The sequence below is a fragment of the Mesoplodon mirus genome, assembly GCF_964341445.2.
Source record: "Mesoplodon mirus genome assembly, chromosome: 3".
Taxonomy (NCBI): Eukaryota; Metazoa; Chordata; class Mammalia; order Artiodactyla; family Ziphiidae; genus Mesoplodon; species Mesoplodon mirus.
This window is the reverse complement of record NC_138978.1, coordinates 97666286-97685032: the sequence shown is the minus strand read 5'-3', so window position 1 is coordinate 97685032 and position 18747 is coordinate 97666286. Positions and strand designations below refer to the sequence as shown.

Sequence of the window (18747 nt, the reverse complement as noted above, 5' to 3'; positions counted from 1 at the left end):
ATCTGGTAGAGAAGATGAAAGTCAATTTTAAAGTGATTTAGTGAGTAGTATCTATCAGTTGCAGTCTCTGGCTTACTACTGACTTGGCTAGTGGTTCTTTAGACATTGGCTGATCACCAGACCTACTGTTATCTGGTAAAATAAACTCTTTGCTTGCTGCGCATGGAATTAGAGACAGTGCTATTAATTTAGGAGAAAGAACTCAGAGAAAAGAAAGGTTATCATATTTCAGAGTAAGAGACCAGCTTAAATACGACTTGACAATTGAGAACTAAAACAAACCTGTGTAAAAGTGCTTTAGCACAATCAACTTTTGCAATTCCCTCAAACCTTCTTTTTTTCCTTAAAAAGCATTTCTTTCTTATTTTAACCAAATTTAATTGCTCTTGAATGGCCCTGTACTGTACAGGCAAATGAAGGTCCCTATTCATAGAACTTGAGCGCATAGGGTGTCAGTGGAAGCTTCCTTCCTCTGTCTGACTGGTAAACTCACATCCGGGCTTAAACGAGCGAACCTTAGATGGTATGAGGTGGTTGGTTTTCCTTCCTCACTCAGATTTTCACAAACAACTTCCCGAAAGGATGCCTGCCAGAAAGAGCCGTAACTGCAATTCTTGACAAAACTAATAAGAAACTCTAGCTCACTTTCCTACTTTGTGCTCTTGGATAGCTCTGCAGAGAAAGAGCCATAAATATTAGAGTGGTGTTTGCCCTTAATTCTCTTTTTACACTAACTGTGGAGGACAACCTACTACTTGCTGTCACTCTTTGAATGCTGATGAATCGTCAAAATACTTCACTGGTTTTGAAGACAAACGTGTTGCCCAAATGGCCTAGCATGGTGTAGAGTACCCTTCAGGATGTGGCCCTTGTGTACGTCCAGGCTCAGGATCAGCCTTTTCCCACCTGCTGCCACCCCACTCCCATTCACCCTGCACTTCAGGCATGTTGAACCTCTTGCCCATATTCTCCCCTATCTTTGAACACACTATTCTTTTTACCTGGAATGTATGTTTCCTTCTCATCCATCTCGCAGATGCCTTCTCATACGTTTAGCTCAAGCTTCATACTCCAGGCAGATATAATAACAAGCTCTCACACTGAATGCATGCCCATTATGTACCAGGTCCTGTTGTAAGCGCTTTTTGTATAAAATATCATTTCATTCTGACAATTGTCCTGGAAGTAAGCTAATACTAAAATCTCCATTTTACCCATAAGGAAATTGAAAACCAGAGAAGTTAATTATCTTGCTTAAGACCATACAACTACTATGTGATAGACCTGGGATTTGAACCCAGGCAGTCATGCTCCAGAGACCTTGCTTTTGATCACTTGCCCATGTTTACTGTGTATTTTTAATGCTTTTACACAGCCTTTGTGACTTTGTTTATGATTATGGTGCCCTGGGTCCTAACATTAATGCACAAATCATGCAGCTGCACCACAGTGAATATCATGTAAATTGTGTGAATAACTTGAATGCCACCAAGGAAAAATATAAAGAGACTCTCATTAAAGATGATGTTATAATTCAGGTAGCTCTTCAGCCTGCACTAAAGTTCAGTGTTGGAGGACCTGTCACCCTTCCCATTTTAGGGACAAACTTAAGCCCTAATGATGGTGGAGAACCCAAAGGGGAGTGGATGGAAGCTAGTAAATGTTACTTTATTTCCTTTCACTGACTGAAGTAGAAGTTGACAACTGTATCTCTTGGCATTCAAGGTTCAGATTGGGGTTGGCCTGGTTTCATTGAGTTACAAGGACACTTACAAATTGCTGCCTGTTCTAATCAGGATCCATTACAAGGAACAACAGGTCTTTTCCACTTTGGGGGATTGGTATGGTAGTATGCTTACTACCTTCAGTATAAAAGTGTCAGATCTGATTATCTAAAAGCTGTTGGGAATGTAATCAACTGGGAGAATGTAACTGAAAGATACATGGTTTGCAAACAAACAAACAAACAAACATGCACACACACGCTATAATTATTTTAAAAATTTCTCATTTATATGTTAGCCTTTCTCTAGGAGTTGCTGGAGGGTAATGACTGTGATTTAGTTTTATTTCTTCCCCTGGTGTCTACCAACATGCCAGAATGCACAGGATATGATATAGTCACTATTTAGATTACTAATTATCTTCTTACTTTGCTCAGCAGACTGGAACAAGGTTAAAATCTAGTTAACTTGTAGTGGTGTGAAGTGACCTCCTCATGTCATGTTGTTAGCAGTAATTAGATCTCTCCTCTCCCCCCCTTTTTTTTACTCATTCTCTGAAAGTGAATGAGTTGCGACTTCTTTCTAACTTTCTTCATCTGGAAAATAGTTTTGCACATTCTCTCCAAAAATATCTTTAAATATTTGAAGCTCTTGATTGACCATATTACCTCTAAAACTGTAGTTTGCTTTAACATAGGAATCTGATCGAGAAAAATACCATATGAAGTCATGTTTTTGCTTTGACAGCAACATAAATCATCATTTCATTTGTCTACATGATTTCAATTTGTAAAAGTAATAATTGGGAAATTTCCTCTCATATATTCATTTTTGAAACTTTTATTTCAGTTTTGCATCCTATTAAGGATTGTCTGATTTTGCTTAATGACTATTAGGAAGAGTAGCCTATCTATATTTATTGTTTTATGATTATTTTACTAAACTAGTTCTTTTAGAGAGCAGTTTGCATATTACACATGTAATTATGATATTAGGAAGTACCATCTTTAAGCAAGGAGTATGTAAAATTTCAAGTGCTTAATAAGGTCAATAGTCTGTAGGTGTAGAATTGTTTTTGATGAAAATTATATGTTTTTAATATTGTATTCCTATCCATTGTATGTTTTAGTTCCACTAAAATCATTAGGATGGATGTCTTTATCTGCTTTATTTAGTGTGTCTTAAGCACATAGATCGGAACTTAACACATAGTAAACATTTGGAAAAGTTTTGTTGAAAGAGGTAAAAGTGTTGATTGCAGCTCTAATGAATTGCTCTTCAATAACCTAATTGATGATCTGAGATGGGATATACGGTTATGTAGATCAGTTATTGCCAGTGTCTACAGAAGTATATTGAACAGATTTTTGCTGATACTATTGTGATTTCCTGAAAATAGCACTCTTCTGTTTTGCCTCCAAGTAAGCTATGATCTTCACCCTGAACACTCTCTCAATCTGCTTAGCATTGCTTTTTGACACAGAATTTAGATATTATCTCCTCTAGGAATACCTCTCCTTAACCATGAAGACTAGGATAATTGACCCTGTATAACATCCTAAAGCACACTGTACTAACTCCAACGTGAATACTTATCATAGAATATTTTTGATGCTAAAATGAAAGCAGGGACTACATCTTTTTCATCTATGTAAAAATTTCTGGTGTCTAGGTCTAGCACCATACCTAGAGCATAATAGATGGCCAGTAAATATTCATTGAATGAATTAATGAACTCATAAGCAAGACATTTTCACTAAAGTCAAGGAGACAGGAGTACTCAGTCCTGGCTTGATATCACAGTCGTTTTCAGTTACATCCCTATAGATATTAATTGAGTAGATTTTGTGCAGAATCTAAGCACAGCTGCTTTATAAGGCTCTACATATAATTTTGATGCACAACCAAGGGTTCATGAACCTTCTGTAATAGGAAATAAATGTATACAAAGATAAGGATGTGCCTAGCTTGTGTAACAGGGTACTGGAAGTCAAGTGAAAGGTTATCTGCTATGTGGAAATCAGTTGATACATACCTTATTGCCAGACAGAAGTGGCTCTGCAAAAAACTGATTTAAGTAGATCAACTGATTATGATATTGATAATGCTTTTTAAAAAAATCCTCCTCTCCATAGCATGTGATAAACTAAATGCTAATCAATATCACTCTTCTCAACATTAAAGTCAAGTTGTTGTAATAAAAATATAATTTTAGTTTTATAATAAACATATTTTAATAGCTGTGACCACTTATAAATCAGAAATGCCATACTTTTCAAATATCACACTCTCAAATGGTGTTTGTTCTTCCCTCACCATTCTCAAAGTTGTGATACTCTTTCTGCTTTTGACTTTCAGTTCATATATTCTTTTTATGATATGAGAAAGTTCAGGATTGAGGTTGTTTAATAACTGAGAAAATTAAATGACTCTCTTCTATGTGCAGTCACTATGTTAGATGCCTGGACTACAAAGATGGTTTGCCAGCCTCCATTCTCATGGAGTATGTGTGTTACTAGGAGAGTGCTGGAGTTGGGGATGTGGGCAGGGACCACATAACACAAGACCATATGGGTATATCTTTCTGGAAAGAATGGATTCATGTGACTAATTTAAAAGTACAGGGAGGCTGCTAAGATGGCATTGTCAGTGCATACTTTGATATCTGTACTTACTAGGTGGTTCCAATTGATTGCAACTATTGGATCTTCTGACAAATAACCAGGGAAGTAGAGAGCCATGCAGCTGTTTCTGGAATAGCCAACCCACTGTAAAGTCACCTGGGGTTCTCCATGATAATTAGTACAGTTAAGTCACACTTGATATGGAGTTATGGCCATTATAAAGTTGAAAAATATGTGAATGAATAATCTTCTTATTTTATAAAGGAGTATGTTAAGCAAGCATGTACACATTTATAAAGTCTATTATGAGACAGAGTTGCCTAACATTTTTAAACTTTAAAATGTGATTTTTTTGGTTATTAAACAAATTATAGCATGTTTTAGAACATAAAGTGTAAATAGTGATTTTTGTTTCTGAGGATTAATGTGTTGGACCAAGGTCTCTATTCTGATTATTTGAGAGAATAAATATTTATTATAAGCATTTTTAAGTCATAATGATTTATTTCAGGGAAAGTTATATCAAATAGAGTTTTAAAAACATATCATTAATTGAGTTAGTTATAGTTTAAAATAATATTGATAGGCTGTCAACTCCCAAAGTTATATTTTTATCCCAGACCTTGCCCCTGAACTTCAGACTCATATACTCACTCAACTGCCTATTCAGCTATTTCCAATGGCATTATTAAGTCATCTCAAAATTAGCATGCCCATAACTGAATTGCAGAACTCTCCTCCTGAAATCCATTCCTCTCAGTCTTCCCCGTCTCAGTTAATGGCAACACATTCAGTCATGATGTTTGAGCTAAAAAACTTGGAGTCATCTTTGACTCGTTTTCTCTCATACTCCACTCTGATCTGCTCTGTCTCCAGAATATATCCATAATCTCATAAAGTTCTTCATCTCTCAGTCCAAGAAAACAATATCAACAAAATTTTACATCTAGAAGGCTACAGTTGTTTCTCTGCTCTCTGATTCCACTCCAGTGCCCCTAGAGTCTGTTCTCAACACAGCAACCACAGTCTTCTGAAAAATTAGTTGGTTGATGTTCTTCCTCTCCCCTTAACTGCCAATGGTTGTTTTCCATCTCATTTGGAACAAAATCCAAGCTTGTTGAGGATCCCACAGGACCTATACAAGCTGCCTTCAACATGCCCTCACCCTTACTTCTCTGACCTCATCTCTTATACCCCTTTTATTTCCTTTGCAGGAGATATATTTGTCTCCTTGTATTTCCACCAATGTCTTGGGTCAACTCCTATCTCAGGTTATTTGTACTTACTATTCCCTTTGCTTACAATGCCATTCTGTAAAAATATCAGGATAGAGGAACAGCTTATGCCTTTCTAGAATTTACTCAAGCATCATCTTCTTATTGAGGCTTTTCCTGTCTTTCTTATTTTATATCAAAATCCATGTCTCCTTAACCCTCCCTATACTCATTCACTGATTTATTTTTCTCCTTGGTACTATTCAAATATTTGTCATTTATAAAAAGTAATGACATTTAAATTAAAGGTTGAGATTTTATTTTAAGGCTTTATATATAATGTAGAATTAGATACTTTTGGAGTACAAATATTGCCTTAAATTTTTTGGGCAGCTTCTAAGCCGTATTTATCCAAATAATTCCCATGGCTTTTCATTTCATTTTACCTATTTAGATATAGTCAATATGACAGTCAAAGTCCACACAGTAAAGCATTTTACTTATTTGATAGACGCCATACACATTGATCTAGTTGTCTTAAGAGGTTATAGTTGTCTAGGAATGGTAATGGGAGTTTGCACTTTATTTTACTGGTTTAACAGAACAATGAGGCAGGTAACTTGTAGTTACCTAGAAAGTAGAGGGGAGATGTTCCCAACTGAAGACCTAGACAGCAATGACAGATTAGATATTATCAAGAAAATGTAAACACATGTTGCTATTCAAAGCAAATTCATTTATTATTCCTAATCACCATTAAATCTGGGATTCTGTGTTTTGTGGATTTCTTTTAACCACTAGATAGGTCAAAATTAGAATAAATCATGAACATTTGGATGTGAATACAACTGATTTTGATGGGAGTCATATTTTTCCCCTAGTTCCACTTCAGAGTATTTTACTATGTACTTTTTTTCCCCCTGATCTATCCAATTTTGAACTTCACTGTGTAACTGATTTAAAAAAAAAAAAACTGGTATTTTCATGGAGCTGCAAGGAAGTACATTTACATTTGATCACTGAGTTTTTATTTTCTGAAATGGTAGTACCAATAGGTTTGTAGGTATTTGGATTGGTAAAATTAACTGTAAAATTCCTAAAACTCTAGGCTCCTGTTTTTTTTTGTTTTTGTTGTTGTTTTTTTTTTTTTTTTTTGGTCTTTTTGCGGTACGCGGGCCTCTCACTGTTGCAGCTTCTCCAGTTGCGGAGCACAGGTTCCGGACACGCAGGCTCAGCGGCCATGGCTCACGGGCCTAGACACTCTGCGGCATGTGGGATCTTCCTGGACCGGGGCATGAACCCGTGTCCCCTGCATCGGCAGGCAGACTCTCAACCACTGCGCCACCAGGGAAGCCCCTAGCCTCCTATTTTATATTGTCTTTGTCCATGTCTTTCTCAATTTGATGTTTTTCTTTGTTTGAATATTAAATAGTGATTTTTTCCAAGAAGCATAAGAGACTGCTTCTCAAAAACTTGAGCCTTGAGATGCTTATATTTATTTCATTTTTTTTTTCTGTAGGGAAATATATGCTCTAAACATAGGCTTAAAATGGCAAAACATTTAAGTTTATTATAGATCCCGTTGGGGGAAAATGTAGTCTAAAACCTTCCCATACCCAGGAATATTTAATGTAAACTATACATCTATAATCTTATATACTTACAATTTACTGATGTAGTCAAGCAGTTCATTTCTCCCATTTTGCAATTGTTTTGACTACAATGGTTAGCTCGCAAAATACAGACAAAAAGTCCGGTAATTTAATCCAAAAATAGTTGTGTAGAGACTTAGAACACTTATGTGATTTATATCGACATTATTTGTGCCATATAGGCATTTAAAGATGAGCTTTCACACCTTTTTAAATATGGGAGAATTTAGGTCGATATGTTTTATTTTCTAATACTTCATGTTAGTTTATAATACAAGATGTGCATGTGGCATATGTGGGTTTGAAATAAATGAAGGAATAGTATCAGAGGAAAGACAATAAAATAGTTTTTAAAAAAACCTTTTAATAAATAACATGTCAGGGTTAATCTATAGTTATATCAATGTCTATGAGATGCAAAGAAAAAATTATTGAAAAGGAAAAAATTTCAATGATATCAGTGTATTAATGTCAAGTTGTGCTACAGGGTGGTAATGGAACAGTGAACATGGCAGGTTAAGCTGTCAAAGTTCCAGGAAGCCTCCTGGGGTTCATAAAATAGAATAACATAAAATCATGCTGGAGAGATTGCTAAGCATTGCATAATCTTCATGGATGATAGCTAATGGATCTTTAGAGATAGAAAACTCTTTAGTCTTCTACTTGACTATAAAGAGATTTCCCAAGGTAGTCAGAGGAAATGGATAACAGGAATCTAGTGAATTATAGCTCTGGGAAAACACTGGTGGCACTGAGACTGTTAGAGATGTTCAGAAAGGTTAAAATTTTGACAAAATAGTGCTTTCAGGTATTATTTCTATTGAGTGTTTAGACAATATCCTCAGAGATTAAAATGCCTTATCTCATTTAATTCTCAAAATTTGGTTAAGTTGAAGAAACTAACTCTTAGAGGAATAAGTAGCTTACCCAAAGTTATACAAATAATAAATACCAAACTTGGGTTAGAAGTTGGGCTGTTCCAACTGCAGAAACTGCGTTGTTAATTGTTGTTTATACACTTGTCATATCCTACATTTTAGATTCTTTATTAAGGGCTCTTATGATTTTGAAATATAGCAGGGTGTTGGTAGTAGTTAAATTATAACAGTCACTTCTCTCTCAGTTTTTCTTTTGCCAGACCTGCATCCCATTACTACATAAACACAGTAGCACTCCTGGTTATTTTATACTTATCTAGAGCAGCAAAGCATTTCATAACTGGGTGAGAGATGATTTATAACTCTATGCTTTATTTTGTTTTTATTTCTGTCTATAATGATATGCTTCATGTATGACCTGTAATGTGAGGTACAAGGTGAGGATAAGTGACTCCCTAATAGGGGGGAAAGCATCTAGCACACTTTAGGAAGGTCACTTCAGACCTGTGTTCTTGCCATACCTGAATCAAATGGAAACAACCAGACTTGTCAAGCTCTTCAGGGTACTGTTTGTAAAGGCCACTTTCAACCCTTTTTTTTCTGAGACTAATAAGAAAGAAGCTTCAACTCTGAGGCAGTATGTGGCTGCCCATTTACTCACTTATTCATTCATTCATTAACCATATTTCTCTTGATTATTTATTGTGTGTCAGCTGCTATGTTATTTATGAATACTGCAGTGAACATCAATAGTGTGGGTTAACAATCTATCAGGGGAGGCAGACATTAACCAATAATTTACAAGCTTAGCAAAAAGAGAGAGAGAGAAATAAATTAATAGCATAAGTATGTAACAGGGAAATCAGAACCATAATTTAGACATACACTGTGGCTGAGAGCACACAGCCTAGAGTGAAAATGAGATAATTAAGCAAACAAACAAAATAGAGCATGGTGTTAACCAAGGGGGTATATGGGGCACTTGGGATCATATGAAAGGGTCACATAACCCAGCCTGGGAGGGATAAGAAATGATTTCCTGAAGAAAGTCATGGCTAGGTTGATATCAAAAGATTGATTAGGTCTGAGTTCACCAGGTTTCAACCCCAGCTACCCATTAGGCTCATCTGGGAAATGTTTAAAACATGTGAATGCCTGGGCCCCATGCCAACCCAGACATCTATATGTTTTAAAAGCTTGCCAGGAGATTCTACTGACAGTTAGGGTTGAAAAAAAACAGTCAACTATCCTTAGTCAATTGATGAAGGATTGAAAAAAATCTCCAACAAAGGGAATACAGTAAATTTTAGAAACTGAAAGAAGTTTATTTCAGCTGGACCATAAAATTTGGGGTTGAGGGAGCACATAGGAGTTAGTGTAGATGTCTCACTTGGAGTTTGTGGCTGTGAGTGTTCATGGCAGAGATGTGATTTTTCTCAAGAACTCCTCAGCAGCCATGATGCCCCCAGGGAGACTTTGAACATCTAAATTTATTCCGTATTGATGTCTTGTCAGGACATGACTAGTTCCATTTTCTTGAACTCTGTACTGTCTTGTATCTGTGCTGTCATATTTGATATTTCTATCACCTTCCTCTTCATTGATGAATCTATCATTCAAGACTCAGCTTAAAAGAACCACATGGTAGATATTTTAGCCTTTGTGGGCCACACGGTCTCTGTCAGCTACAGAGCTCTGTCCTTGTAGTGCAAAAGCAGCTATGGACAATATATAAATGAATGGCTGTAGATATATTTACAATATAAACCTTATTTGTGGAGACTGAAATTTAAATTTCATGTAATTTTCATGTATCCTAAAATATTATGCTTCTTTTAGTTTTTTTTCAACCGTGCAAAAATATAGAAATATTCTTATTTCATGTACCATACAAAAATAGACAGCAGGAGGTCTTAAACCATAAGCATAGTTTTCCCAGCCACTTTTCTAAGGCATTCTAAGGCATCTACCAACTTAGATCTCACAAAAACTCTAATAGGTAGATATTTTTTTATTATTCTCATTATACAGATGTGGAAACTGAGGCACAAAACAGTAAAGTAGTGTGTCCAAATCACACAGATGCTAAGTGCCAGAGGTGGAATTCAAAACAGCCTGGTTTTCCAACACTGTGCATTGCTGCTTTATCCTACTTACTGGTCATGGGAGTATGTGAAGAAGTTTAAAGGAGGAATTAATTAGAGACTAAACAGTCAAAGTGTTGTGTGACCTTAGAACAGTAATTTAAGTAGACGCTGGGGGCATGAAGGAGAAAGGGTTAAAGACCTGGAATAGACCAATCAACGAATGAATGGAGGTGTTTAAGAGATCAATAGAACACAATAGGAAAGACATATTAGGCCCTCACAAATTTTCCTTTCAAGACCAGAGAGCCCCATGGACTTCAGAGGAAGTTGCTTATATATATTTCACATGATTGTGTTTCACGTTTAAACGATATTTTATATAGTCTGTGTGTGTGTGTGTGTGTGTGTGTGTGTGTGTGTGTATACCTGTTCTCTTCTAGTTTTGGAAAAAAGTCAAGTGTAGGCAAATACTTAAAACCAAGTGTGAAAAGCACTATCACAGAGATGAGTATTTCTAACCCAGCTTTGGGAGATAGGGAATGCTTTCAGGAAGAGATTTCACACTAATTATATCCTACTTATTCCTCAGAACAGGACTTATAAAAGCTCAGAGACAGGAAGAGGAACATGGTGCATAGTCTGTGAAGTCTGAGTCCAGTATGGCTAGAGCACTGAGTGAGGAAGGAATTAAGGGGTAATGAGATACAAGGACGGAGATGCAGTAGCATGGAACTGGAAGAATATGTGGGTGTGTCCAGATCATTAAGATTTTATATGCAAGATATGTGCATACCATCTGGAAGTTAGCTGGGTTCTCAGAAGGAATTTAAGCAAAAGGACTTGAGGCATGGAGTTTTGGAAGCTCATTCAAGCTGGGGTATGCAGATTGATGAGAAAAGGCATTGAAACCAGTTAAATGGCTATTGTAGTAATGCACGGAGTCTGCTATCCTGTTTTCCCATTTAATAAACAAAAAAATATACAATAAAAGGCAGGAAAAATATTATTGAACAAATATTGTGCTGACTGGATACTTCTGAAATGAGAATCATAATCTGTGCCATAAGGATTAACAACATAGAAACAATTAAAATATTAGGGACATTTAGGAATTGCTTTGAATATCAAAATTACAGATTTTAGATATATCGAGTTAAGCTATAATAAATTACTGCTTTTAATCTTTAAGCTGTTGAAGTTCAGTTAATAAAATATGAAGAATAGTTTCCCCCTGTGTGTGTGTATGTGTGTGTGTGTGTGTGTGTGCATAAAAAACCATCGAACCCATGTTATGAGAATTTGTTAAATGTTATAATTATGATATCAAATAAGAGGCAGATTTCAAAGTGGCTTAATTTATTATTTAGTTTACTTGAAAGGAAAAATCTTTAAGACTTGATTAACTGAGTTTTACATTTTGGTAACTTTAGATGACTTTTTAGAAAAAAAACTATTTGTAATCTTTATTATATATTCCTATTTTTTGATTGTTTTTTGTAGAGTGAAATTTTATTTCATATCATATGTCTGTACATAGAACTTTGTTTAGTCTTTAAAAATAGAGTCCTTATTTTGAATCCTGTAGAGGGAGTGTGTTTTTATCACATTGTTTTCAAAGTAGGAACTAACAAATGTGACAAAACCTGTGCTCTTGGAAAAGGTCATCCTGTTAAAAGAGAGTTTGGAGAGAAGGAAAGTTGTGGTCCATTTTATGTATTATTTACTGATATGCAGTTGGGACTGTGACCATGGGGCTCCAACCTTTTTCATTATAGCCTTCATAGCTGTGTTCATGTCGATCCTGGAGTCTTTACCCTATTCAGATGTACTTTTGCTAATGACTTCGGAGCAAGAAGATAAGATAAAATAAGCAGATAAGATGCTGTGCTTTTAGAAAGTCTCCTTCAGAGTAATTTATACCCTGAAGCGTGAATTGAGTTTAATTTAAATCAAATATAAACATCAGGGATCAATGAGCTGGCTCAAGATTATCTTAATATATTTATGTTTTAAATTACTTTTCACAGTGTTTTTATTTATGGGCTATAGCCATGGAGATGATGAAGTGGAATGAACCTAGATTTGATTTTGCACAGACTTTAGGAGTATCCATAGTTTGTTTTCTGGTTCTCAATTCCTTCATCTGCACAATGGGGATAAAAACACATGGCTTGCAAAGTTTTTTGATGGTTAATGTTAGGAAGAACTTAGCCCAAGGACTGTCACATGTTAGGCTCTCTGGGCCTGGTAGTTAATATAGTTATTATTTTCTTAGCTTTATGATAAGAGAAAAAAAGAATGTAAAAGTAGTCAGGTATACTATTGGCCTAAAAAAATTGGCCATTGAAAGCAGGAGTCCTGCAAAAAATGTTCTTGAAAGTTGTTATTATTCTTTTAAATATTCCAAGGTTGAATTAAAGGGGATCATATTTGATAGGGTTAATGATCCCTTCAGTATGTCTGATTTCCATAAAAGAAGTTTTCTTTTTTCTTTTTAATAATTTGGAACGATGTGTAGTCTACTGGAAAATATGTTGATTTTCATTCAGAAGGTTGATGAAATAGGTAGACAATCATTATTAAAGTACATTTGTTATAAGGTAAAAGGCAAATTATATGAAGCTTCATTCACATATGTTTGTACATATAGAAGTTAATATGCCTAAAATTTAATTAACTAAGGAAGTGACCAGATGCACATTTCTCATGTACTCATTCGATCATACATTCATACATTCTATAACTAACTCTAGTTATTATAAAAAAGTATTAATTGACATTGTAATTTTCAAAGAACACCACTCTATTGCAGGTCACTGCCTATTATGTGGAGTGTGATAAACCGTGCTGATGGTATTTCCTGATTTTACACTCAGTCCCTTTTTCATTCTAAGTCCTCCCAGAAATAGTGTACTTATAAAACCCAACGTATTTTGAAATTTGATGGCAATTCTATTTTTTTAACTAAGAACTGAAACTTTTCAAATCAATAATATTGGTCTCACTTTCAGCCAGAAGTGATCTCTTTTCCTTCTAAACAAAAGAGTACTGTGTGCATCTCTATAAAACTATAGATACTGCCTCCTATGTAATTATTGGGCCCTCCTTAATTAGAATCTAAATACTTGCAGTCAGGACTATGTTTCAAACATGCTCAGTGATGCATTAGCTAACACATGACCTTCTCTGAATATGTTTATTTTTGAATAAAATAGAAATTCAATAGAATATAAGTATATTGAGTAATATGGAGTCCTAAGTCTGTTTTTATAACAATACTTACACCACATGATTCATGTTTTGATTTGCTTAGTGAATTAGGCAGATATTTAGTTGTGGACCAGGGAATTCGAGGCTCTAAAAAATCGTTTGTGTTTTATGTCTGGTTTATTTCATGTAGCATAATGTTTCAAAGGTTCCATGTGGTAGCATGTATCAGAACTTCATTCCTTTTTTGGTTGAATCATGTTCTATTGTATGTATATTATCACATTTTGTTAATCTGTTCACATACTGATAGAAGCTTGGGTTGTTTTCACCTTTTGGCTATTGTGAATAATGTTGCAATGAACATGCGCATACAGGGGCCTGTTTTAAGCCCCGACCTTCCATTTGCTTAAGTATATACCTAGGAGTGGCATTGCTTGGGCATATGGTACTTCTGTGTTTAGCACTTTGACAGATATTATCTGACTCCCCTTATATGAAATTTCTAGAATAGGAAACTTCATAGAGATGGAGAGTAGATTATCAGCCACCAGAGCCAGGGTAGAGGAGGGGAATAGGGAGTTATCACCTAATGGTTAAACAGTTTCTATTTGGGATAATGAAAAATGTTTTGGAAATAGATTTTGGTAATGGTTACATAGCATTGTGAATGTAATTATGCTACTAAATTGTATACTTTAAAATGGTTAAAATGGCAAAATTTATGTTGTGTATATTTTACCACGATTAGAAAATGAATAGTTTAAGAAGTATAATATACCAGAACTAATAAATTGCACACTTGAAATGGGTGAATTGCATGGTATGTGAATTATATTCCAAAAAAGCTGTTTGAAACATCAAGTTTATCCAAAAGGATTACACTTGCAAAGGGAAAGTTTAAGGTTCCAAACTTATTTTATGTTGACTACTTCATGGTAGCAGGAGGTAGCTGGAATGGATTGGAATGGAAAATTTATGCTTCTGCCAATAAAAGACCCTGTGTTAGACACCCTAGGGCTACATAAAAGGGGGGAAAATTACTTATCTCCAGGGACTTTCAATCTAAATCATAAGGCATGAAGCAGTGTACATGAGTTACTCTGGCAAATGCAGAGGATGAAAAACAACAAATTATGCATAGACACATACATGCATGCACACTTACAAAGTCACACACAAATACACAGATATATACATATACTCTGTAAATAACTAACATAAGAAAGCACTCAAAAATAGAGCATTATATTTGTTACCTATTCTTTTAAACATCTTTTAACTTATCTTTGGGTATACAATATGGCTTAGTAACTGCACATTTTACAATATTTATATATAACATTTATTGTGAATTTGAATCTTCAGAATCACCTTTGTTTAGATTATGAATAGTTGAAGAGTAAATCTATTAGAAATTAATGGAATATATACAGATGCTGGCTTTTTCAACATCTCTTTGCTCCTGTAATTTGATTGCTTTTTTTTTTTTTTTAGATGTTGGGAGTAGGAGTTTATTAATTTATTTATTTACTTTTGCTGTGTTGTGTCTTCGTTTCTGTGCGAGGGCTTTCTCTAGTTGTGGCAAGCGGGGGCCACTCCTCATCGCTGTGCGCGGACCTCTCACTATTGCGGCCTCTCTTTTTGCGGAGCACAGGCTCCAGACGCGCAGGCTCAGTAGTTGTGGCTCACGGGCCTAGTTGCTCCGCGGCATGTGGGATTCTCCCAGACCAGGGCTCGAACCCGTGTCCCCTGCATTAGCAGGCAGATTCTCAACCACTGCGCCACCAGGGAAGCCCCTGTAATTTGATTTCTGATTTGAGATATTTTGACTTTGAGAATGTTACAGTTTATATTTTACTTGCTGCTCCACTCCTTAGCCCCCCACCTAAATGTTAGAGAAACATGGCAAAAAACAAATAGATTTGAGAAGTAGAACTATAAACTATTTCCTCTGTTTAAAAAAATACTCATTTTTATATTAGATTATTTGTTCAGTTACGTTTTCCTATTTTTAACTTATTTTTCAGCTGCTCCAGTTGATGTACTAAAAGCTCTAGATTTTCACAGTTCTCCAGAGGGAATATCAAAAACAATGGGCTTTTGCACAAACAGAAAGAATTCAAAAGGTTCAGATACTGCTTACAGAGTTTCAAAGCAAGCACAACTCAGTGCCCCAACAAAACAGTTATTTTCAGGTATGTTCTTTTTATTACTACGACTACTGCTGCTTTGTTAATTATTATTTTCCCTTTTTATTATGCTATATAATGCACAATTATGGGGGGATCTTTCATAATAGTTTGAAAAATACTCAGTGAATATTTTCTTTCTGTCCATGAAAACACTAAATGACCTAATAGTACTAATTATCTAGAAATCATGATAATGTAGGGAAAGGGAGTTGAGCGGTGAAATGACAATTTCTGAGTGTCACATTTTCTAAGCAGGTAACTTGTTATGAGTACTTGCCTGCTATTGGATACATGTTGATTATTTTTTGTTACAACTTCACTAAGTTGAGTGGCCTTGTTCTTATTTAACAGAAGAAATTGAGTTTCACTGAGTCTCTGATTTGTCCAAATTACAGGAGGCCAATATTTAATGCAGAGTTTGTCTGTTGCCAAGGCCAATATTGTCTGTATTATCAAGTATCCCTTTTTGGTGCTTTGGGATCTTTTCAGAAACAATTTATCATTTAAATTCTTCATATTATCCTCTACTGTCTTCACCTGAAGGAATTTGAGTTCCCTATTTTCACATAAAACTGTTTTCTAGCAACAGAAAATTTATAAATCAAGGTACTAAAAATTAACAAAACAAGAAAGCATACTTTTTGAGAAAGAATATTTTAAAGTTTTTTTTTTTTTTTTTTTTTTTTTTACGGTACGTGGGCCTCTCACTGTTGTGGCCTCTCCCATTGCGGAGCATAGGCTCCGGACGCGCAGGCTCAGCAGCCATGGCTCACGGGCCCAGCCGCTCCACGGCATGTGGGATCTTCCCAGACAGGGGCACGAACCCATGTCCCCTGCATCGGCAGGCGGACTCTCAACCACTGCGCCACCAGGGAAGCCCTAAAGTATTTTTGAAAATACATTTATTTTGATAAATCATTGATTCTCCCAAAATATTTCCTGTTTTGCAATTATTTGTGGTGGACAAAAGAAACAAACTGAAAATATAAAGACTATTAATGCACAATTTTTCTGACAAACTAAAATTAAAATGGTTATTAAATCTATGAAATATTTTTCAAATCAAATGTGAAAGTTTTAAACAGTAAAAACTAGGCTGCTTTTCTATTTATTTGCACTCTAATGCAGAAATAGGAAAAGGATGGGAATTTTCAAGAGAGAAAAAAATAGATTACTGGAAATGCTGTAGAAATACTGAAGAAGTTATTTTATATTTTTTTATATTTGGCTTATCATCTCAGGGCAGTTTTTCTGCCCTCCAGTGTGGTAGTTATTTAGATTATTTCTGTTGTTTTATCTTGGAAAAAGAATACAACCTACGTCTCTAGGATCTCCTTCCATGTCAGTTAACAGAATATATCAACATTTTTCCCTCTTCTCAAAACATTGTGTCTTAGGTATATGATTCTAATAATGAGTAGTTCAGATAGGAAGAGATATCCATGGTAAAGACCTCATTTTTTCCCCGTGCGAATGATTATAGACTTATCTTCCTAGAGGATAGAGCTTCTTGTCAAATAATAATAAAGGGCATTTAATAAAAATTACCAATGACACATTCACCATTAAAAAAATCTGAACAGTGAAAATGTGAATAGTATTCTCTATAAAAAATAGTAAGAAAGATCTTTGAAAATTTATTTGGAATATATTTTCTTCCATTACGAAAACACAAAATAGCAGCTTCTTTCCAATAAATAAAGTAAGCAGTATTATTGGAAACTTCAATATTGGGGTGGGGGTAAGAGTTTTCAGATTGTCATAATACTCTGTAGAATTAAGGTATATGTCCTCCAAAGTCCCAATTTGAGACCTTGAATTTAAATATCTGAGAACTCTGTGCCTGTGAACTGAATAGAAGCTGTAATTTGCAAATTCTATCTGGCCTCTTTAGAACACTTGCTGTAGGACAGATGCTATGCAAGAAACTGTGTATATTGATCTTTATGTTCATAACCACCTGGAAAGGGGAATATTTAAACCCAAATTATAGATTAGGAGTTAGAAAGTGAAATATTTGAATATAATCACAGAACCTGTGGATGAATGAAGCTGAGAGACAGTTTGGGGTTTTTTTAGACTAAAGTGGGCTTTTCCCACTATGCCAAATGACCTTCACTCCCCATTTAAAAAACCCTACCAACCATTAAGCTACATCAGAAAGAGGTTTTATTTAAATGGAGACATATTCTGCATGGAAATATATTGAACACAAGTTAAAAATTAAAATCAAATAATAAAGTTATTGTGCTTTTTTCATATCAAATGTATTCATGGATGCAGTATCTGTTGATGTTAAAAGCCCATTTTAAGAATCACTATTGAATCTGATATACTCCGAGTGAATTATGATTATTATCACATGTATAGGATTTATGTATACACACTTATTAAAGGTAGTAATAACATTTTTTTCTTTAACAGCAGTCATTTAACAGAAAGGGTGCTTTATTGTTAGTTTGTATTTATAGATTTCAAAACATATTATTTAAGTTGCAAAATTACACATTTTATCTGTATCATATATACTGATCACTACTATTTTAGATAAAATTTCACATCTTAAGTGGTTGACTTTGTGTTGTTGAACTTATCTCATAGTGAATTCTCTCTGATAAATTTAGTTGGTTATGAACAACTTTGATTAGTATCTAATAGGGAGGAATCTAAGGTAGGTGTCTAGGTTATACTGTGAACATTTTGACATCAAGTCATGATTTTTTAGACAACTAAATTTTCTTTTTTAAAGGTCATAGTGTAAAGATTATAATTAAAACCTTATTGCTTAATTTTAAATTGAGAAATACTTCCATAATTGAAAGATTTTACTCAGTGTAGTTTGAAGTTGACAATTTTCAAAAGTTATGTTATATAAATCGGATGATTAATTAAAATTTGTTGCAACTTATTTAGCCTTATATGAATACACTATTTTCTGAAATTCCTCTTTTTCTAAATGTCTCTATGTAGATCTTATTTCATAATGTTTTTGCAAAAATGAAAAATATATTGTTTTCTCCACCTCATAGTATTTCAGCATCATTTTTCAATGTATGAGATATTTGAAAATTGAGGTATTTAGGGAAAGAAGTCCTATAATTCTCAACATTTTGAGCTATTCATTTGAAGAAAAAACTTATTTGCTGTGGAGTTTCCTCAATAATAA

The 18747-nt window shown here is 34.8% G+C and overlaps 1 protein-coding gene and 1 pseudogene across 3 annotated transcripts in view; both read left to right on the top strand.

Annotated features, from left to right (window-relative positions):
- COL11A1 (collagen type XI alpha 1 chain) overlaps positions 1-18747 on the top strand; it is a 207751-nt gene that overhangs the window by 6208 nt on the left and 182796 nt on the right. For both annotated transcript variants that reach the window (XM_082612439.1, XM_082612440.1), the window contains exon 2: positions 15417-15584. In XM_082612439.1, the coding sequence (XP_082468565.1) occupies positions 15417-15584 (168 nt within the window). The remainder of the gene's footprint in view (positions 1-15416; positions 15585-18747) is intronic.
- LOC309800785 (superoxide dismutase [Mn], mitochondrial-like) lies at positions 1377-1991 on the top strand (annotated as a pseudogene). Its single transcript has one exon. The product of its transcript is annotated as a superoxide dismutase [Mn], mitochondrial-like (transcript).